General features: G+C 34.0%; 1 protein-coding gene across 1 annotated transcript in view; it reads right to left on the reverse strand.

Moving 5' to 3' along the window:
• The window catches only part of A2m (alpha-2-macroglobulin), a 41,360-nt gene extending 41,038 nt beyond the window's left edge, over nucleotides 1–322 (reverse strand). Inside the window, exon 1 of the mRNA XM_015506566.2 lies at nucleotides 155–322. Coding sequence (XP_015362052.1) covers nucleotides 155–240 — 86 coding nt within the window. The 5' untranslated portion in view covers nucleotides 241–322. The remainder of the gene's footprint in view (nucleotides 1–154) is intronic.
• Nucleotides 323–24,262: the final 23,940 nt, after the last annotated feature.

The following is a 24,262-nucleotide window of genomic DNA, read 5'->3' on the forward strand; positions in this document are numbered from 1 at the left end:
TAAATACACCAAATTTACAAAATCTCATGGTTGGAAGGAAACTTAGAGATGATAATGGTGACAGTTTCAGAGGAAAGATGAATGAAATAAAGGAGAATCTGAAATAAAGGAAAAATTATTTAAGTTCTGTTGTCATGCTGTCTGAGGAACTCACGGTTTTCCAGAGACGGAGGCATCTGTGGGCAGGAGGATCAGGAAGAGGAGAACAAGACTTGGTTGAAGAAGTTTGCTCTTCCTCATGCTGCAGGGAGAAAGGCCCAGAGGAGAACAAACTCTGTCTTGGACCCTACTCCCTCCAATCGATCTGGTCCTAAACACTGCAAAGCAATGGGGCTTTATGCTGCTCTCTGTGCAAACTTCCTGTTTGCACAGCATAAAGTTCTCTAAACAAAGTTGAGGTCTCTGAACGTTCTCTGAAAGGGTCATTGATGGTCTAATTTCAGTCAAGGTTAATCCCTGGCAGGCTAAATAGAATTCTTGGAGGGATAAAACCATATTCCCGTTAATGCTCACTTTCTCTAGCTTTTACAGTAAAGCAGCTAATCAGCTTTTCAACTACTTCTCTCTCTGTCCCCACCACCTTCCATAGTGCCTTTTACAACTCTTCTTGTGTGTCTTGTATGAATTGTTGGCAAGGAAGTTTTGCCGTTTAAGTAACACTGGGAAGGCTCAAAATAGTTCACTTTAAACCGATGTGATTCTGCAATCTGTATACGAGGTAAAAATGGGAGTTCATAACCCACTTGAATCAAATGTATGAAATATGATATGTCAAGAGCTTTGTAATGTTTTGAACAACCAATAAAAAAATAAATGGCGTTTTAGAACTATTGCATTCAAACTTAAACAAATAAAGACATTGTAGAATGACTGGGAATAAATAATCCATGATGCTTTTGAAAATGGAATTCAGTACCCCTAATTTTAATGTAACTTTTATAGCTTTGTTGAGAGAAAATTTAGAACTCATAGCACTGATTTTATAGTAAGTCTCCTGGGAAAGGGCAGTTTCTGCAATTGACAACTTTGTAAGACTCTTAGAATCTGGCAGTATTCAAGAGAGAGCAATAAAACACAGGGCAGACATTTATCATAAATAAAATAAAAGCCAATAACTCATTACTAAAAAAAAAAATAGTTCACTTTAAGTCAGTGTGCCTCCATCTGATAACGCCATCCTTCAATGCTGAAGCTGTTTCAGAGCTCAGTGGTCCTCTGTGGAAACAATATTAGAACAAGATAGTAGGTTTTGACCTTAGTGATCTTACTAGGTCACAAATGAAAATCCAGGCACTGGAAGAATGATAACAGAAAATGGGGTTTCATTTATTAAGAAAATGAAAAGAGGAGAAGTAACAGGACCTTAATAACAAGTTTCAACCCACTGTAACTAACAAAGATCTCAACTACTCCTAAAATCTACATTTGAATTTCCTGTCTTCTAAGTATGACAGACCTATTTTTAAGTTATATACAACAATTTTATTAATTCATCCACCCGTCCATTCATTGATGTGGCTATTTGGTTATTTTTTAAGTACTTATTGATCTTACTAGAGCTAGATACCATGCAAGATCCTAGAGATAGAATGGCCAAATATAAAGGGGCATACAACCCAAACTTGGGGCCTTGGAAAGGAAATTTAGGGGAGATAAAAATGTAAATTGAGTTCTGAAGTATGAGTGGTGTTTGTGAGATGAAGGAGATGAAGAGAGAATTCTAAGCTTAGGAAATGATGTGTTCAAATGCTCAGGAGATGGCAACAATTAAGGCACTTTCCATGAGATGAGAGCTATTTAGTATACTTAGAAGTGTGGTCAAGAAAGCTGGCTTCAAATCAGGAAGAAATTAGCAATGTTAAGGTTTTTGGGGAGTAATCAGTGGATTGACTTCAGATTTGTTTTCTGTAGAGATGGCTCTTCCTGAAATTTGGGAGACTGACTGGAGGAGGTGCTGTGGGAGGCAGGGAGACCAGCTGGGAATTGCTGTGATTATATTGGTGAGAGCTGATGGCATTTGGAACCAGGGTAATTCATGATAGATTTGGAAAAATATTGCAAAATATTGCAAATTTATATAATCTTCAAGGGAACAAAAATGTGCCTTTTAAATTTCCAGCTGCTTACTGAGTAAAGGATGTTGCTTTTAACTTAGTGGGTAAAACAGAGGAAACAAATTGGGAAGAACAGAAGGAATGACAGAGGCCTGGGGATTAGTAAAGAGCATAGTTTTAGAAAGTGCTTGTGGGATATTAACATGCATAAAGAGTTTAGCATTTGACCATAAAATGGAAATCATGTGTCCAGAAAGGCAGAACAGTAAGACACCATGGAAGTGAGCAGATTTTCTCCATCATGTGCTCCCTACCGCAAAGTTCTGCCTTACCTCAGGCCCAAAGCAATGAGGCCAAGCAACCAGAGGCTGAAACCTTTGAAACCATGAACTGAAATAAACCTTTCCTTCTTAAGTTTATCTACCTCAGGTATTTTGTCATAGCAACAGAAAACTGATGAACATAAGTTTTGTCATTGTGATGTGTAGAAACATGCAAATGAAACAAATGGGTCAGTTTGGGGAGAAACACAGGAGAGTGGGATTTCTGAGTTCCTACAAAGGGGATCATTTTAACAAAATAATAATCAACAGAAGATTTTTTTACTAGGTCAGAGTAATTGTGACTATGTCAACACATCATTATTAATAGAATACCAAATTAAAAATTATGAACAATTGTATAATTTTATAGAGTATTTATTTAAAAATAACAGAATTTAAACTGTCTTTAAGAAGCTAGAAATAACTGAACACTTACTTGTAAGATTAACTACTTCAAATAGGAGGGATTAATAGCATTGATTTGATGACTCATAAGTTGCCAAGATGATATAAATTATTATTGCTAAATTCTTGGTTATTCCTTCAAACGCCACTGTGAAATCAAATTATGTATTGATAATTTTCTGCTGGAGTTAGAGACAAAAACAATGTGATCCAGTTATTTCAGTGTCTCTATAGAGCAGATGTTTGATTGTAGCTTCCTAAGGAATGTGAAACTGAGAAACAGGCTTTGGCTTATGTGAAGGGGAGAAAAACAACAGGGCAGTATTTATTAGAGATGCAGGCTGAAAGGAAGATATATTTAGAAGGAGAGATACTTGAACAAGTTTAAAAAAAATGTTGCTTCTACAAATGCGGAGTGGGAGGAGCAGATGAAAAGGAGGCAGCGGAACCATGTATAATAAAAAGGGATAATCCCAGAATGAGGCCTCTGAGGATGCAATGAACAGATGTATTAGAGAATGTGTATACAGTGGAGTATTATTCTGCTATAAAGAATGAAATCCTGTCATTTGGAGCAAAATGGATGGAACTGGAGGACTCTATGTTAAGTGAAATAAGCCAGACACACAAAGACAAGTATGGAAGTTTTTCCTCTCAATAAGGAAGCTAAAAATATTCAACCTGGAAATAGAATAGTGATCACTAGAGACTTGAAAGGGTGCATGTGTGGGGGTGGGTGTCAGAAGGAAGGTTGGATTTGATCAATGCACACTTATATGTGTGTATGGAAATACCACCTCAAACCCTTTAATATGTAAGTTAATATATGTTAATAAAAAGTTTTTAAAAAAGAATGTATATGGAGAAATTATCTTTGGGAGGAGGGACTCCACTTTCTGTATATTTGTAAAAAGAAAAGTTTTATGAAAATTCCCTTTCACCAAAGGGAAAAATTTGGAAGGAAAAAAAATAAAAATGACTGAACCAGGCAGTTACCAGAACACCTGAGTTGTAGCTTTGACTTAACTGTGTAGTTTTGGATTAGTTAATGGTTCTGAGCTTCAGTTTCCTTGTCAGTAAATTTTGTGGTAATAATATCTGTGTCATCAACTCTGTGGGAGTAGTTTATATAAAGTGGTGTATGTAGCAGAGCTTTAAAGTTGTAAACCTTAGTATACCAGTATAGATTTTTATTTTGCATTATAATGACTGAGAAAGAGGTCATTTCATATCTGCTCTGGGATTTGCTGTAGGACTAGCATCCAACAGCCATTCTAGGAAAAAAAAATGCTTTAGGCTATTAGAGTAGCAAGTCTTTGACAGAAAATAGTGCATCTGACTTGGACAAGTTCTGCACAGCTTTTGAAAACTAAGCAAATATTTACTGCTAGAAAGCTGAGGCAAAACAAGAAGAGAAAAGAAAGGGGAAATTTTTAAGGAAAAGAAAGTAGTGGAGCAAAGTACAGAAAAACACATGGCATTAAGAACAAAGGAGGAGGGCTGGGGTTGTGGTTCAGTGGTAGAGCACTTGCCTAGCACATGTGAGGTCCTGAGTTCAATCCTAAGCACCACATACAAATAAATAAAATAAAGGTATTGTGTCCACCTACAACTAAAAAAAAATTAAAAAAAGAACAAAGGAGGAATATTGGGGCATTGAGAAAAATTAGGAGGTAGATGGGCCTTCATAAAAATAGATAAGAAAAATATTTTCTCCTTGGATCACAATGTGCTTGCTAGGGATTGAATGTGACTTATCTAATCATACCAGCATACACTTAGTCTACTTTGCCTGAGAAAATAGAACATTTATGATTCATCTATTTCCTGTTAGTGATGACAAGGACATTTCAGCTGGTTGCATATTAACTACCTTCAAAATCAGATTATTCAGTTGGTGACATAACTATATTAAGTTATCAGAGAGTGTACTGGCTTTATTTTTGCATATTATCTTGGACAAAACCTGGAGTTAGGGAAGCAAAATGTATCAACAGAGATGTTCTCAAAGATCAGAGTGTTCTCATTTGTTTATCTCATTAACATTGTTTTCCTCTAACAATTTTCCCCCTTAACTTTTAATAAGAATAATATTTTCATGTACAAAGTCAAAATTATAATAAATTCTCAAATTGTTTTTCTCTTAACAATATGCTTGCCATAGTTTCGCAAATCTTCAGAATATTAGTAAGTGTTTTACCCTTTCAATTAAAATTCTATTTGCTCTTTGGTTTTTTAAGAGGATTGGTGTTACTGGAGTCTACATTGTGATACAAGGGAACTGGAAGTTTATACAACTGATAAAATCCAATGACTATCCTGTATATACATACTTTTGAATGGATAGAGGTATTTTGATTCATCTGTGCTGTGGAACTTGCAAAGTCAAAGAGCATACATATGTTTAAAAATTTTTAGATGTGCTGTCATGTCACCTTTCTTAAAATGACTTTGTGAATTTACCTTCTTACCATCAATTCTTAAGAGTATGTATTTCTCCACAACTTGTCTTTTAAAGTTTTTATGATTATATATAATTAAGTTTGTGATTATGATGCTTAAGATCATTGTTACTTTTAGGAGCTCTGTTTGTTGCTTGCCCTTTATCTTGTTTAGGAGGTTTATTTTCTGATTAGGAAGTCCTTCTGTACACATAGCATATGAAAATGTTCTCTTGTATTTTTTCCTGTTAAATGTTTGTGTAGAAACTCTTATCTTCAACTGTCTGCAGTTTACTTTTGAATATGAAGCAATTTAGGGGAAATGCTGCAGGATTAATTTTTCCTTTAGCAAATAAGAAATGCGTCTGTGTGCATGCACACAGGGTTGGTTCATGACTATTAACCAAATGAATCCCCTGTGCTCACTGTGGCTCTTTTGTTTACTGTGGAACTTTCCAGTGTCAGAACTCTCATTTTAGAGGATTCTATTTAATCTAGGCACAGACAGTAGAGTTAGATTTTGAGAATAAAGAGGGCTGGGAATGTAGCTCAATGGTTGAGCATTTGCTCAGTACTCACAAGGCTCCTGGTTTGAGCCCCAGTACCAGAACAGAAAAAAATTTTGGGGAAGGAAGGGAACAAAATTGTTTGCCAAGTTTTACTTAGATGTTGTGATGATACTGATAGTAATAACAGCTACAACAATGCTGATAGTTTATAGTAATATTGTAAAAACTTTTTTAAGAAATTATGAAATACATCGTATAAAGATACTATTGAAAGTTTGCTGGCCTGCTAATTTTGCCATGAGGCATAATGTAATAATGATTTGGGTGTTCTACCCCAAAGTGCATCTTGTACTTTCCCAGATCTCTCCAGTTCTGTAGTGGAAATGCTTTTATCAGCCAATAGAATTTTAAAATAATAAGGAACTTGCATGGAAGGCTTTCAAGTGTCTTACTTTTCTAAGAAGAGTTTATTGTATTCATTGAAACAGGAAACATAAGCAATAGAGTAATGGTACAGACAAAAACATAGTTCTTAAGTTTTAAATGGCATAGCTCTCATAATTTATAGATTTTTGCAAAGTCAAAGAGCATACATATGTTTAAAAGTTTTTAGATGTGCTGTCATGTCATGTGTATATATTATTTTTTTAAATACAAGTTTCAAGTTTGTAACCTTTTTTCAATTAAAAATATTTCTAAAGATGCTAATGGTCATCTGAGCTCGACTCATTATTTAATTGGAAATAATGCAGCATATATTAGGCAAAATCAGATGTTATAAGTAACAAAATATAAAAAAGACATGCTATGTAATGTGTATATCTAACTCTGCTTTTGGCAGTAATCAAAAATAATGACATTAATTATTCATCACAATGTAACTCACTTCATGCTAATACATTTTATTTGTATTAAAAAGCAAAAATGTTCGTTTTTATTAGAAGAAATAACTGGAAAATTTCTTTTGAATTATTTTATGATATTGTTTTTAGTTTCTTTTTTATTGGCTCTCTTAAATTATACATAACAATAGGGATTCATTTTGACATGATTATAAAGCATGGAATAAATTTGTTCTAATTCTGTCCTCAGTATTTTCTCCATCCCTCCTCTCCTCCCTTCCCTTGTTCCCTTTCTTCAACTCTGCTCATTTTTCAGCTATTTACTTACAGTTTTTTTTTTTTTAGTGTCTTGTGGATGTACATGATGGTGAGATTCACTGTGGTATATTCATATATGTGCAAAGGAAAGTTAGGTCAGATTCATTCCATTGTTTTTCCCTCAAGCCATCCTTCCTCCCTTCCTTTCATTCCCTTTTGTCTACTCCATTTATATTTCTTCTCTTATTTTTTATCCCCCTTTATTTTGAATTAGCTTCTGCATATTAGAGAAAACATTTGACCTTTGATTTTTGGCACTGGCTTATTTCACTTAGCATGATAGTCTCTAGAACCATCTATTTACCAGCAAATCCCACAAGTCATTCTTATTTATGGCGGAGTAATATTACATTTTGTATATATACTATATTTTCTTTATCCATTCATCTGTTGAAGGGCACCCATGCTGTTTCATAGCTTGGCTATTGGGAATTGAGATGCTATATGCATTGATGTGGCTGCAACTCTGTAGAATGCTGACTTTAATTCTTTTGGATAGATTCCAAGGAGTGGGATACCTGGATCATATGGTGGTTCCATTCCTAGTTATTTTGAGGAATCTCCATACTGCTTTCCAGAGTGGTTGTACTAATTTGCACTCCCACCAACAATGTATGAATATACCATTTGCCCCCACATCCTCCTTGCCAACATTATTATTATTTGTATTCTTGATAATTACCATTCTGACTATAGAGATTAAATCTCAATGTAGTTTTAATTTGCATTTTTCTAATTGCCAGAGATGTTGAACATTTTTTCATGTATTTGTTGACTGTATTTTTTCTTTTGAGAATTATCTGTTTAGTTACTTCGGGTTATTTGGTTTTATTTTTTTTGGTGTTAAGTTTTTTTAGTTCTTTGTATATCTTGGATATTAATGTTCTGAATAGGAAGTGGAAAAGATTTTCTCCCATTCTGTTGGCTTTCTCTTTATACATTGTTTTCTTTGCTGTGAAGATACTTTTTAATTTGATGCCATCCTGCTTACTGATTTTTGATTTTCATTTCTTGTGCTTTCGGAGGCTTGCAAAGGAAATCAACTCCTGAGCCAATGTGTTGGAGTGTTGGGCCTACATTTTCTTCTAGCATTTTCAGGGTTTCTGGTCTAATTCCTAGGTCTTTGATCCACTTTGAGTTGACTTTTGTGCAAGGTGAGAGGGCTTAAATTTCATTCTATATATGGATTTTCAGTTTTCTCAGCACCATTTGTTAAAAAGGGTATTATTTTCCTCCTCAAATGTATGTTTTTTGGTAGCTTTGTCTAGTGTCAGATAACTGTACTTATGTGGGTTTGTCTTTGTGCTTCTATTCCATTGGTCTTCATGCAGTTTGGTGCAAGTACCATGCTGTTTTTTACTATAGCTGTGTAGTATAATTTGAGGTCTAGTATTGTGATGCTTTCTGCTTCATGTTTCTCACTAAGGATTGCTTTGGCCATTCTTGGCCTCTTTTTTTACAAACAAATTTGATACCTACTTTTTCTAGTTATATGAAGAATGTCATTGGAATTTGGATGGGAACTGCATTCAATCTATATAGCACTTTTGGTAGTATGGCCATTTTGACCATATTAATTCTGCCTATATAAGAACATGGGGAGTCTTTCCATCTTCTAAGGTCTTCTTCAATTTCTTTCTTTATTGTTCTATAATTTTCATTGTAGAGGTCTTTCACCTCTTTTGTTAGAGTGATTCCCAAATATTTTTTTGAGGCTATTGTGAATGGGATAATTTTCCTAATTTCTTGTTCAGCAGATTCATCATTGGAGTAAAGGAACACTATTGATTTATAAGTGTTGATCTTGTATCCTGCTTCTTTGCTGAATTCATTTGAGAGCTCTTCTGGTGGAGTTTTTTTTTGGGTCTTTGTATATAGAATCATGTCATCAATAAACAAAGATAATTTGAGCTCTTCTTTTCCTATTTATATCTCTTTAATTTTCTTGTCTTGCCAGATTGCTCTTATTTGATTTTCAAGGACTGTGTTGAATAGGAGTGGTGAAAATGAGCAAAATAAGCATTGTCTTATTCCTGTTTTTAGAGGGAATGCTTTCAGTTTTTCTCCATTCAGAATAATTTTGGCCTTGGATTTGTTACATATAACCTTTTTACAATATTGAGATAAGTTCTTTCTATCCCTAGTTTTTCTAATATTTTAAATATGAGTGGGTGCTCTGCTTTGTCAAATGCTCTTTCTGCATCTATTGAGTGATTATAATCATGTGATTCTTGACCTTAAGTCTAGTTAAGTGGTGAATTACATTTATGGATTTTTATCATGTTGAACCAACCTTTCATCCTTGGGATTAAAGTCTACTTGAACATGATGCACTATCTTTAATATATTTTTGTATGCAGTTTGATAATGTTTTATTAAGAATTTTTGCATCTATGTTCATCAAGGATATTGTTCTGAAGTTTCCTTTTCTTGATGTGTCTTTGTCTAGTTTTAGTATCAGGGTAATACTGACTTCATAGAGTGAGTTTGGCAGAGTTTGCTCCTTTTGTATTTTATGAAATAATTTGAGGAGGATTGGAATTATTTCTTCTTTAAAAGTCTGGTAGAGCTTGGATAAAAATCCATCCAGTCCTGGGCTTGTCTTTATTGGAAGGCTTTTGATGCCTGCTTCAATTTCATTATTTGAAATTGATCTGTTGAAGTTTTCTATATCATCATGGTTCAATTTGGGCATATCCTATGTCTCTAGGAATTTGTCAATATGACACCATTTTATAATGGATTTTAAATGGCCTTATTTAATCTGAGATACTATGTTTTTTCCTAATGTACATCCTTAATACATTGAATATATTTCTAACTCCAGTTTCTCCCTTGCTTGTGAAGAATTGGAGTGAAGAATCTTCCTGGATTTACACTTTCCCTTAAAATTTATAGTTATTTCCTCTATGCCTAATTCAATGACATTTTAAAATTTTTGCAGAAAATGCAAGATTAGCATCTTATCATACCAAATAGAAAGAACACTATCAAAGACTACTAGAGTAATGTCAAAGGGACTCAGTTGCCAATTTTAAAGGGTTTATATTGGCAAAAGATGGGGCACCTTGAGTTTAATAAAGAAATGCATTGTATTTATAAAAATTCCATATGTTTAAATTTATGAGTTCATAATGACATCTTTTTGAAAACTCTAATTGATCACTTTATTTTTAATTGACAAAATTGTATTATTTATTATATATAACATGCCATTTTGAAATATATATATTGTAGAATGGTTTCAATGACATTTTTAGGTGATTCTTTTCCATTAAGTCCTTCTATAATCTTTCAATTTAGTTTTTATATAAAAATTAATTTTTTGTTTATATTTTATCAGTTCATGCAGTGTATTACTATGTATTACAATATATCATTGTAATAATATAACTAGCATAATAGATTTGAGAATAAACCACAGTTTTCTGAATAAGCATATAATACAAATGTTAGCAAAAGTATGTAGGGATAGCAGAGATTATAATTAGCTACAAGCATTTGATATTTTACTGATTTTATTTTCTGGAATAGAGAAAATTATTTTATCTGTTGTATCTTTTTTTAATATTTATTTTTCGGTTTTAGATGGACATAATATCCCCATTTTACATTTATGTGGTGCTGAGGATGGAACCCAATGCCTTGTGCATGCTAGGCGAGTGCTCTACCACTGAGCCACAACCCCAGCCCTAGGGTATCTTTTAAATGAAGATTAGTTAAGAAAATTTTACTGTAATTCATTTAAATTTTATATAAAATGGTATTCTACTGAAATTGTTTTAGAGAAGTAACAACTTTAGATTTCAAATTTAGGACAAAATGTATTCTGTCAAGCAGCTCCTCACGTGACACAGGGATTTTTGAGAGGAAAATTCAAGTTTTTCTGCTGTTTTTTCTATGGCTCATTTTTTTTTTATAAACCAGGTGAGCCCTGTTGTAGACCCCTTAATTTTTTTTTTTTGCAGAAGAATATATAACTTTCCAGCTGCCCATCTGATTTATGATTATGAATCTACCCCACATAGTGATTCAGAATACTGGAACTCCAGATCCTCCAACAGGTTAACTCCCATCAACAGCTTAGACAAGGATGATGTCTGTGAAAGCATCAGACAGCTCCAAATGTGGAATTTTACCTTCACTATTAGATGCCGCTTCCCTCTATTCTTGTCTCTAACTTGGAATACAATGGTCTACAGTTTCTGCTGATCACTGCCTGAAGCTTCTGCCTGAGATTCTGTTTATCCTTTCATAGAAGCAGTCATAATTTCTTTTACTCCTCTGTTCATTTAGTCTGTATGTCATCAACATATAACCTTGTACAAATGCATTAGACTTTGCTGAAAATGTTAGAGCAATTAATTCAAGAGAGCATTATAATATGAAAGGAAAAATACAAAGCTACATAGTTAAGTATATCTTTTCCTACAGTCTATGAGTAGTAAATCTAGGATATCAAATTCTTTATAAAAGGCTTGTCGTGGGTATACTCAGCTGTTAACTTCACTTCCTTGTTCTCACCTTATTTTCTCATCCTCTACTCTTCTATAATTCCTTTTATTTATTTCCCTGTTTGTATTTTTTTCCATTGGCACATTATAATTAAACATCAAAGTGGGGCTAGTTGCAGTATAACCACACATGCACATACCATAATTGGGTCTATTTTATTCCCCAATTTTCTACATTTCCTCCTTTCTTCCCTCTCCCTTGATCATCTACCTGTCCCCCTGCTTATCTCCCTTCTATTTTTATAAGATTTCCCTCCCTTTTTAAATTCATTTTTTCTCTCTAGCTTCCACCTATGAGGAAAAACTTTCAACCCCTGACTTTCTGAGTTGGGCTTATTTCACATAGCATGTTTTTCAGTTCTATTCATTTACCTACATATGACATCATTGCATTTTTCTTTATCTCTGAACAGAACTAAATTGGGTAGATGTACCACATTTTTAAAATCCACTTGTCTGTTGACCTATACCCAGGCTGGTTCCATAACTTTGATATTGTGAATTGCATTGCTGTAAACATTGAAATGCATATGTCACTATTGTATGCTGATTTCAGTTTTTTGGATAAATACCAAGGAATAAATAGCTGGGTCAGATGATGGCTCCATTCCTAGTTTTTTGAGGAAACTCCATCTAGATTTCCACAGGGATTGCACTAATTTGTAGACCTACCAACAATGCTTAAGTATTCTGTTCTCCCCACATCTTCATCAGCACTTATTTTTATTTATAACTTGATAGTTGCCATTCGGACTGGTGTGAGATGAAATCTCAGTGTAGTTTTCAATTTGTTTTCCTGATTGCTAATGATGTTGAACATTATTTTCATATGTTTGTTGGCCATTTTTATTTTTCTTTGTCTGTTTAGTTGTGTCTGTTTAGTTTATTTGCCCATTTACTGATTGGGCATCTTTTTTTGTGATGAGAGTTTTTAGTTCTTTATATGTATTTTAGATATGAATTCTCTATCAGAAAAATAACTGGTAGATTTTCTCTCATTCTATAGGCTCTCTCTTCATGCTCTTGTTTGTTGTGCAGAACCTTTTAATTTGTTGCCATCCCATTTATTGATTCTTTGTTTAACTTCTTGCATTTTAGTTGTCTTATTAAGGAAGTTGTGCCTAGACCTGTATGTTGGAGAATTCCCCTATTTTCTTCTATCAGTTACACAGTTTCCAATCTAATTCCTAGGTCTTTTGCCCACTTTGAGTTAACTTTTGTGTAGAATGATAGATAGGGGCCTAGTTTCATTCTTCTACAAATGATTATCCATTCATCTGTTAAGAAGACTATCGTTTATCCATCTTATGTTTTCAGCATCTTGGTAAAAAATGAGATGAACATATCTGTATGGGTTTGTCTCTGTGTCTTCTCTTCTTTTTATTTTCATGCTAGTAATCTTGTTGTTTTCATTACTAGAGCTCTGTAGTATACATTGAAGTCTGGTACCATGATGCTTCCACCCTTGTTCTTATTGCTCAGGATTGACTTTTATTCCTCCATATGAATTTACAATTATTTTTTCTAGTTCTATGAAGAGAGTTATTAGAATTTTGATGGATCATCCATTGAATCTGTAGATCAATAGGGTAATCTGGTTATTTTAACCATTTAATTTTGCATGTCCATGAACATGGGAAGTCTTTCTATCTTGTAATGTCATATTCAATTCCTTTCATTAATGTTCTATAATTTTCATTGTAGAGGTATTCCTCCTCCTTTGTTAGATTTATTCCCAGGTTTAATTTTTTTCTTTTGAGGCTACTGTGAATGTTTTCCTGATTTCTCTTTCATCACATTTGTTATTGTATAGGGAAGTTGTTGATTTTTTGATGTTGATCTTATGTCTTGCTACTATAATGAATTTGTTTATCATCTCTACAAGTCTTTTGGTAGATATTTTCTTGGGTGATCTTCTATTATATAAATTCATCACAAATATTGCTGAAATACAAAGCACTGTTAGAGACTGTTCACTGGAGATGGATGTGAGATGCTTTCCAAAGTAAGGCTACTGTGAAGATTCCTGGCTACTTATCTAAATGCAATATGTGAGGATTTTGAAATTTTCCAATAGCTAGGATTTCCAGCACTGCATCTTCACTGACACTTTTTATTTTAAATTTTAATTTTTATAGTGGGCATCCTGAAGAAAATGTGGTATGTCATTGTGGTTTTGATTTTAATTTCTCAAATAAATAGTAATGATAAATAACTTATCACATGCTTATTAGCTATTTATACATCATCTTTGAGGAAATGTTTTTTGAAGTCCTTTGCCCATTTATGAAATAAGCCTAACTGATTTGTTGCTGAGTTGTATGAATTCTTTATACACTAAGGACATTAACCCTTTATCATGTATATGATTTGCAAATATTTTCTCCCATTCCATAAATTATCTTTTCTCTCTTGATATCTAAAAGTTTTACAGTTGATGAAATACTATTTGTTGATTTTTGCTTTTATTGCCTATGCTTTTGATGTCATATTCTAGAAGTCACTCACAACTCTAATATCATGAAACTTTCCACTTTTTTCTTCTAGAAGTTTTATAGTTTAATAGTTTTATAGGTCTCAACTTTACATCTTTAATTTATTTTGACTTAATTTCTGTGTATGAAAGATGAAACTTCATTGTTGAACATATGAATGTCCAATTTTCCTAACTCCTTTTCTTGATGAATCTGTCCTATTTAGTGATCTTGGCACCCTATTAAAGATTATTTGGCCATATATATGAGGTTATATTTCTGGGCTATTTTATTCCATTCATTTATTTGTCTATGTTTATGCCAATATCACCCTGTTTTTGTAAATACCTTTGTAAGATATTTTGAAGTCAGGACTATGAGTCTTCCAACTTTGTCTTTCTTGTTTCAAAGAAGGACAAAACAGTGGTGACTATTGACTTTTTTCAAAGAGGAGCAAAGTTGGCAATTTGGGGGTTCCATGAGATTCCATATGAATTTTAGGATTTATCTTTTTTTTAATTGATATAATGCATTTCACAGTCATTTATTTTTTATATCAATATAAATCAATATACAGAGATATGAAAAAATTGTGGTATATATGTGTAATAAGAATTATAATGCATTTCACAGTCATTTATTTTTATTTTTTTATAATTCTTATTACACATATATACCACAATTTTTTCATAGTCTCTGTATATAAAGTATTTTGACACCCAATTCGTGTCTTCATACATGTATGTACTTTGGAGAATGACCTATCACATTCCACCATCCTTGCCAATCCCCGCCCCCTCCTTTTCCCTCCCATCCCTCTTCCCTATCTAGAATTCATCTATTCCCCCATTCTCCCCCTCCCTTCCCCACTATGAGTCAGCCTCCTTATATCAGAGAATATTTTCGGCATTTGTTGTTTTTTGGGGACTGGCTAACTTTACTTAGCATATCTTTTTCAATACCATCAATTATCTTTCTCAACACCATTCCCAATTTCCAAGAAATCCAATGCTTTCCACATTGGCTGTACCAATTTGCAATCCCACCAGCAACGTATGAGTGTACCTTTTTCCCCCACATCCTTGCCAACACTTATTATTGTTTGTATGCATAATAGCTGCTATTCTGACTGGAGTGAGATGATACCTTAGAGTAGTTTTGATTTACATTTCTCTAATTGCTAGGTATGATGAGCATTTTTTCATATATTTGTTGATTGATTGTATATCCTCTTCTGAGAAGTGTCTGTTCAGGTAGTTGGCCCATTTATTGATTGGATTATTTGTTTTTTGGGTGCTAAGATTTTTGAGTTCTTTATATACTCTAGAGATTAGTGCTCTATCTGACTGTGAGGGGTTAAAATTTGCTCCCAGGATATAGACTCTCTATTCACCTCACAGATTGTTTCTTTTGCTGAGAAGAAACTTTTTAGTTTGAATCCATTCCATTTATTGATTCTTGGTTTTAATTCTTGCACTATAGGAGTCTTACTAAGGAAGTTGGGGTCTAATCCCACATGATGAAGATTAGGTCCTACTTTTTCTTCTATTAGATGCAGAGTCTCTGGTTTAATTCCTAGGTCCTTGATCCATTTTGAGTTAAGTTTTGTGCATGGAGAGAGATAGGGGTTTAATGTCATTTTGCTGCTGTTTTCCCAGCACCATTTGTTGAAGATGCTATCTTTTCTCCAGTGCATGTTTTTGGCACCTTTGTCTAATATAAGAAAATTGTAATTTTTGTGGGTTAGTGTCTGTGTCCTCTATTCTGTACCATTGTTCTACCAGTCTGTTTTGGTGCCAATACCATGCTGTTTTTGTTACTATTGCTCTGTAGTATAGTTTAAGGTCTGGTGTAGCAATCCCACCTGCTTCACTCTTCCTGCTAAGGATTGCTTTAGCTATTCTGGGTCTCTTATTTTTCCAGATGAATTTCATGATTGCCTTTCTATTTCTATGAGGAATGCCATTGGGATTTTGATTGGAATTGCATTAAATCTGTATAGTGCGTTTGGTAGTATGGTCATTTTGATAATATTAATTCTGTCTATCCAAGAGCAAGATAGATCTTTCCATCTTCTAAGGTCTTCTTTGATTTCTATCTTTAGTGTTCTGTAGTTTTCATTGTATAGATCTTTCACCTCTTTTGCTAGGTTGATTCTCAAGTATTTTTTTTTTTTTTGGAGGATATTATAAATGGTGCAGTTTTCCTTGTTTCCCTTTCAGAGGGGGTTTGTCACTGACACACAAAAATGCCTTTGACTTATGGGGGTTGATTTTATATCCTACTACTTTGCTGAATTTATTTACTAGTTCTTTAAGTTTTCTGGTGGAATTTTTTGGGTCTTCTAAGTATAGAATCATATTGTTAGCAAATAGTGCTAATTTAAGTTCTTCTTTTCCTATACAAATCCCTTTAATTTCTTTCATCTGTCTAATTGCTCTGGCAAACGTTTCAAGAACTATATTGAATATAAGTGGTGAAAGAGGGCATCCCTGTCTTGTTCCAGTTTTTAGAGGGAATGCCTTTATTTTTTCTCCATTTAGAATGATGTTGGCCTGAGGCTTAACATAGATAGCCTTTACAATGTTGAGATATGTTCCTGTTATCCCTAGTTTTTCTAGTGATTTGAACATAAAGGGGTGCTGTATTTTGTCAAATTCTTTTTCTTCGTCTATTGAGATGATTATTTGATTCTTATCTTTAAGTCTATTGATGTGATGAATTACACTTATTGATTTCCGTATGTTGAAACATCCTTGGATCCCTGGGATGAATCCCACTTGATCATGGTGCACAATCTTTTTGGAATGTTTTTGTATTCAATTTGTCAGAATTTTATTGAGAATTTTTGCATCTATATTCATTAGAGATATTGGCTGAGCTTTTCTTTCTTTGATTTGTCTTTGCCTGGTTTCATTGATTTCAGCTCTAGTTTTAATTATTTCTTGCCTTTTACTGATTTTGCTGCCTATTTCTTCTTTTTCTAGGGCTTTGAGATATAGTGTGAGGTAATTTATTTGTTAACTTTTTCTTCTTTTGGATTCATCCTTTTTTAAACTGGTATTTTACTATACATTTTGCTTCACATTTTTCATTAAAATATACATTTGAGATAACTTCTTATGTCTGTTTAAATATCTACAGTTAGAAACATTTTGATAGTTACACTATATTATGTGTATCATAACTAATAAATCACATACTGAAGTTATCAATTTTTGTTAATCTAATTATGCTTCAATGAATAATAATATTATTGAAGTACAATAATATTATTATAATATTAGATTGACAAAAATTGATATTGGGTAATTTTTAAGTCAGTTGATGTTGACCAAATTGATATTGGTCAATTGATATTGGTCAATATTTGGTCTTTGAGGAGAGTCTCTAAGGTAAATTAGTAGGTATAGAAATAATGACTCACAAGGTAAATAAGAGGATGTAATTCCACAAGGGAAGAATTTCTTTCATTGTATTATGCACTGGGTTCTATATTAATGTTCATGTAATGATGAGCAGGCTATATATCTATCTGTATCTATATATAGCTGAGTCTCAAGAAATGAGAAGACATTTGCCTAGCAGATTATAGCAAACAGAGATCAAACAGCATCCTTCTACCAAGCCACTTATAAACTAGGGGTGACTCTTTACTATATTATGGCCAATCAGATTCAAGTAGAAAACTGCTGCATGGGGTTCATGGGAAGAGGCTTTATGTTTGCTTAGTTAAAGATGAGAATTTCAGTGGGCATACCCCTGAGTATTCTTTCTTATTCTTCCTGCATGAGAAGTAGATATGCTGCTTGAAATTTCAATCACTGTGTTGCAATGCTGAAGCAACAAGCATGAGAATGAAGGTTTGCTTGCTAAGCAAATTCAAAAGATTGAAACTGTCTAGGTCCTGACCATCACTGGGCTATTGCATCAACCTTGGACTATTAACCTATGGACTGTCCTATTTGTTCAAGCAACTCTTGGTTGCTTTTCTGTTATTTATTGCTCCCCGGATTACTAGCTAACTTCCAAACAGATGCAAAACATTCTAGAGGGATATCAGTGAGACTAAAACACATGATTTTAAAATAACATGAGGTGTTAGATAATCTGCAACTAAAGACAGGACTTCAGATACACTGGGGCTTAGGAATAAAACTAGAGAGAGAACTGGAGCCCTTATACCATGATGAAGAATCTGGATTTAGTTATGCAGACAGTTGTTTAGGCAATGTAGTAAATTTATGCATGGAAGAAACATAATCACTCTGGCAGGAATGTGGCACATACATTGGAGAAAGGCAATGCAGGAGGAAGGGAGATAATTCAGGGGACAATTTCAATGTTCATCTGAGAGAAAACAAGGGTCCAAAAGTAGTTAGAACTGTGGATAGAGGCAAGAAAGTATGAATTTGAAGCACATTTTCTATGACTTAATTAATACTTTAATATTAATCAGTATATTGGACAGAGAAATCATTTTATTGCATTTTATAACATCCTAGACACCATAAATAAAAGGACATGGTTATAAAATATGCTATTTAAAGGAGAAAGTCACATCTAATTAAATTATCACTTTCTGATTGAAAAACACATCCTGATTTCAGAGATGTGAAAAGATATGTATCTTAGAATTGACAAAAAATCTAATACTTGAAAATATTGTGTTCCAGGCATCCTGATAAGCACTTTGCCTGGGTTATTTCACTTAATGCTTCTGAAACTTTATAAAATAGGCATATAGGTATGGGCCTTTATTTTCCATGTTAGATATCATAAGTCGAGGATAACTCTGGGTGTCTCACTAGGACAAGTGCATGGATAGTCTTGCTAATGAAAGATATAGGGAAAGTAGTAGGAGGAATCTTAGATACACTGAATTTGAGGTTCTTTTGAGAATTCCAGTGAAGCTATTAAGAAGTTGGATATAACATTCTGAAGTTAAAGAAAAGAGATTGATTAACCAAATTATTTAGTCAGTCAGTCCTATTTAAAGACTATAATGAACCGGGTTCTTCATTAGGTGCTGGTGATATTATTAAAAATAAAACAAACTAGTCTGTCTTGTTGACCTATACATTTATCTGTATGCCAGTACCATACTATTTTGATGAATGTGACTTTGTACTATATTTTGAATTTAGGAAATATAAACCTTTTGGTTCTGTTCTTCTCTCTCAATATTGTTCTGTGTGCATTTTTTTTTTGGTGGTTGTGAATTGCAGAATTGTGTTTTTCTCTCTGTAACTAATGCCATTGTGATTTTGATAGAGATTGCATTGAATTTACAAATCACTCTGGGTAATATGGGCATTTTAACAATAAAAATTCTTCCAATTCACTAGCATAGGAAGTCTTTCCAAATTCTATCATTGATATTTTGTAGTCTTCAGACACAAGTCTTTAACTTTCTTGGTTAAGTTTGATGCTAAGTATTTTATTTTTTGGTGCTAATGTGAATGGAATTGTTTTCTTGAATTTTAAATTTGGTTTCTTGCTAACATATAGAAATGAAGATTTTGGGATGGCTGAATAGAGCTGCCTAGCACTCGCCTCTTTTTTTGTGTGTGTGTGTATGTGTGTGTACTGGGGATTGAACTCAGCGGCACTCAACCATTGAGCCACATTCCCAGCCCTATTTTGTATTTTATTTAGAGATAAGGTCTCATGAGTTGCTTAGCACCTTGCTATTGCTGAGGTTGGCTTTGAACTTGCAATCCTCCAGCTTCAGCCTCCCAAGCTGCTAGAATTACAGGTGTGCATCACCATGGCTGGCTAACACTTACCTCTTCCTCCCCAAAGAAAAACCAAAGTAACAAGTGTGTAGCTGCATTTTGAGATTAATGACTAAGAAAAAATATTTGGAATCAGCAAGAGAGACACTGGAACTTTGTAAGATTGATGGTCCTGGGAACTCAGAATAGAAAGAGAAACAAAAGATCCCAGTGTCTGCCACCCTGACTCCACAGATGTGGAAGGGAAAGCTTTTCCTCTATGAGTAAGGATGAAGGAGGCAGTGCTAGAAATACTAGCTATTGAAAAGTTCCATAATCCTTACATACTGGCATTTATATATTGGCACCTAGATAAGTAGGCTGGAATATTCATGGTAGCCTTACTTTGAAAAAACATCTCATATCCATCCCCAATGAACCCTCACACGTGAATCCTCAGGGATTTTGAGAAGTGAGCTATTGAGTCCACCGGATATTCTAGGGGTCAGAAACTCCTGGATATTCCCATTTCTGGGACTCCACAGTCATTCCATTGTACTATCTCAGCAGTAGTTGGCTCATGAACCAAACTTGGCTCAACAGAATGACTGTGTTGCAATTCTCCTGGCTGCCTTCCACTTTAGGTGAAGGGTATTGTGACATGGAGAGGAAGTAGAGGATGTAGCTCTTGAGACCAAGGTGATTGAGAAGTTTACCCTTTGAGACCAGGAGCATTACCAGTCATGTTTGGATTTGCACCATGCCACAGCTGAAAGCAAGGGTCCATGCAGTTCCCACTGCCTGTACCCCTGTGCTGCACTAAGATACGAGTTAATAATGGGAGGAATACCTAGGTTCTGCTGCCGCCCACCCATAGGGGAGTAATGAGGCAGACTTGAATAACACAGCAACTTCAGTTGTCTCCCTGTCTCTCCCACCCTCCTGTGAACACAGCCAAAAGAGACTTCTGAGATAAACTTTGTCATGCTGTGTCCAACTCCTGCTTGCTTCTAGGCAAGTACTATAGTGGAGTTATGGGAAGAATAGCTCTCACCATTGCCTCATCCTGGGAATGCATGGCTATGGGGTGAAGTCTTACTTCTAGGAGGGCACCCCTCTCGTGGCAGCAAAGAAGGCCCCACTGCTGAGTGATTACATACCTCATCTGAAAAACTACTGACAGGACTGTATGTGAGTGTAACATAGGGGCTGCTCTTCCTACCATTGCCTTTCCTTGTGTGGTGTCTGGGCTCACACTACTGTCTGATTGTAGGTCAGTGCTACAAGGCCCTTCACTACTACTGTTACCACCAGTGCCAGAGGCCTTTGATAGCAACAGAGCTAATGTCAACAGTGCCTGAGGAAATGCCCATCACAATAGGGGGCAACACTCCCATTGTAAGATTATACACACAGTGAGCACTACTACGCAACACACTACTTGTTAATACAATGCCTGCCTGCCTGCCTGCCTGTCTGAACTGATACAGTGTTTCTACTCTTGTGCAGCCTAGAGAGGCAATGGGTTCCTGATTCTGTCACTATATGCACTATGCCCAAACTTACTAGTTACAGCCAAAGAAACTATAGAGTGTATTTTATGAAGTCTAGCTAGAATGAAAGCCACATTGCATAACAAATGAACACCCTAAGATACATCTTCAGGAGAAGTTCACTTACTAGGAAAGCCATCCTGTAAAATTGATGGTGATATTTGATCTATCCAGTTGTACAAATATCAATGTAGGAACATGGGAAATATGAAAACATATGTCTCTTTAGGCTGCACAAGAGTGGAGACATTCTATTAGTTCAGGAAGGCATTGTGTTGACAGTTGTGTATGGAGTAGTAGGTGATATGGCATTTATAAAAAACATAATTCTCTAGTGATAGGTTTCAAAGAAATTGAAATGTATGAAATACTGGATATGTAATTTAAAAAATGATTATGAAAAGGCTGAATGAGATCCAAATAGAATACAGAAAGGGAGTTAAATGAAATTAGGAAGACAATGCAAGAAATGAATGAGAAATTCAGCAAAGATATATATATATATATATATATATATATATATATATATATATATATATATATATAGAGAGAGAGAGAGAGAGAGAGAGAGAGAAAGGAAAGAAAAAAGAATATAGAGATCATTCAGTATTTCTAGGACAACATTTAGTGAACCAACATCTACTTTATTGGAATATCCAAAGGTGAGAAGATCAAAGGTAAGGGCATAATAAATGTATTTTAGGAAATATTAGAAGAAAACTGTCCTAATCTTGGGAAAGACATGGACATCCATGTACAGGAGGCTTATACATTGCCAAAATAAACATGACCAGAAAAGATCACCACCATGACATATTATAGTTAAACTGTCAAAAATACAAGGAAAAGTTTGAAGTCAGTAAGGTGAAAGCACTGAGTCACATGTGAGGGTAGCCCCATTAGACTAACAGAAGATTTCTTAGATGAAACTGCATAGGCCAGGAGGAAATGGAATAACATATTCACAGTCCTGGTAGAAAATAACTACAAGCCAAGATGATTATGTAAAACAAATCTATTGTTCAGAAATAAAGACCTTTCATTACAAGTAAAAACTGAGGAAACTCATGAGCCCCAGACCAGCCTTATCAAAGATGCTCTAGGATGTCCTATATTGAGAGGTGAAAGAAAGATAACTACCACCATGACAGCACGTGAAAGTAAATGTCAAACGAAGATTAGATGCTGAGAAGAGAAATAGAAAATAAATATTATGAACAGAAAAACCAACAAACTATAAAGAAGATCAATAGAAACACACATACAGAGAATACTCAAAATAACTAGAAAAACAAAGGAACAAAATGACAGGAACAGGTCCACAGTTTTCAATAAGTGCAAATGGATTAAATTCTCCAATTAAAAGATACAGAGGCTGCCTGAATGGATTAAAAAACAAGACCTAACAATATGCTGCCAACAAGAAACTCACTTCACCAGTAAACACACACATAGACTGAAAGTGAAAGAATAAAAAATAATATTTCAGGGACTGGGGCTGTGGCTCAGCCATAGAGCGCTTGCCTAACACATGAGAGGCCCATGGTTCCATCCTCAGCACCACATATAAATAAGTAAAATAAAGGTATTACATCTACCAACAACTAAAAAAAAATTTAAAAAAATATTCCAAGCAAACAAATCTAAAGTGAGCAGGCATAGGTATACTTATAGTTGACAAAATAGACAAAAACTGTAAGAAGAAACAAGAAGGTCAGTATATCTAATCAAAGGATCAATTAAAATGAAGATATGATGATTATATGCTAATGTTAGAACACCCAATTTTATAAAACAAACATTGTCATTGAGCTAAAGGAAAAGATAGGCCCCAAATATAATAGTAGTTGAGGATTTCAACTTTATTTTCATCAATGAACAGATCATCTGATGAAAAATAATCAACAAAGAAACATCAGAGCTAAACTATACTAGAGATCAAGCAGATGTAACAGGAATTTAAGGAATATTTTACCCAATAGCTATAGAATACACATTTTTTCATCAAGAAATAGAACTGTCTCTAGAAAAGTTCATATATTAGTTCACAGTTCAAGTATTAATAAATTTGAGAAAAATGAAATCATATCCTGTAACTTTTAAGATAACATTGGAATAAAACTATCAATCACAAAATAAAATTTAGAAATTATACAAATACAATAAAACCAAACAACATACTTTTGAATGAACAGTGAGTGGGTCATTGAGAAAGACAGAAGGGAAATTCAAAAAGCTTTCTCAGCACAAATAATAGTGGAAGTACAATATACCAAAAACCTGTGGAATTCAGAAAAACAAACAAACAAACACAAAACCCCACAAAAAACAGTACCAAGAGTATTGAGTGCTTAAATAAAAAAATGGAACGATTTGAAATGATTTCTGGATTCATTTTAAACTTAGTAAAGCAAGAAAAACCCCAAAATTAAAAGAAGGAAAGAAATAATAAAGAACAGAACAGAAATAAATTTTTATTTTGATTTTATTTTTTAAATACATGACAGTGGAATGCATTACAATTCTTATTAAACATATAGAGCACAATTTTTCATAGCTCTGTTTGTATATAAAGTATGTTCACACCAATTCATGTCTTCATACATAAAATTCAAAAGATCAATGGCATGACTCGGTTATTTGCAAAGATGAACAAAATCAATAAACTTTTAGATAGAAAATCAAGAGTAAAACTAACTCCCAAATCAGTGGAAAACAGGAAATAATTAAGATCAGAGCCAAAATTAATAAAATGATAATAAAAAACAATACACAGTATCAATGCCACAAAGAGTTGGTTCTTTGAAAAGATTAATGAAATTGATAAACCCTTAGTCAAACTAACAAAAAGAGAGAGAAGACCCAAATGAACAAAATTAGAGATTAAAAAATGAGATACCACCACATACAGTTCTGAAATCCACAGTAGCATTAGAAATTATTTTGAAAATTTACATTTCAATAAGCTGGAAAAGGGGAATTGCACAGAAGAAGGAAGGAGACCCTCATCGTTATACAAAATACATGTATGATGATGTGAGGGGGAAGAAAAAAAAAGAGAGAGAAATGTGTCACATTACATTGGGTAGAGAGAGGTGATGGGAGGGGAGGG

Source organism: Marmota marmota, unplaced genomic scaffold, assembly GCF_001458135.2.
Source record: "Marmota marmota marmota unplaced genomic scaffold, marMar, whole genome shotgun sequence".
NCBI classification, from domain to species: Eukaryota; Metazoa; Chordata; class Mammalia; order Rodentia; family Sciuridae; genus Marmota; species Marmota marmota.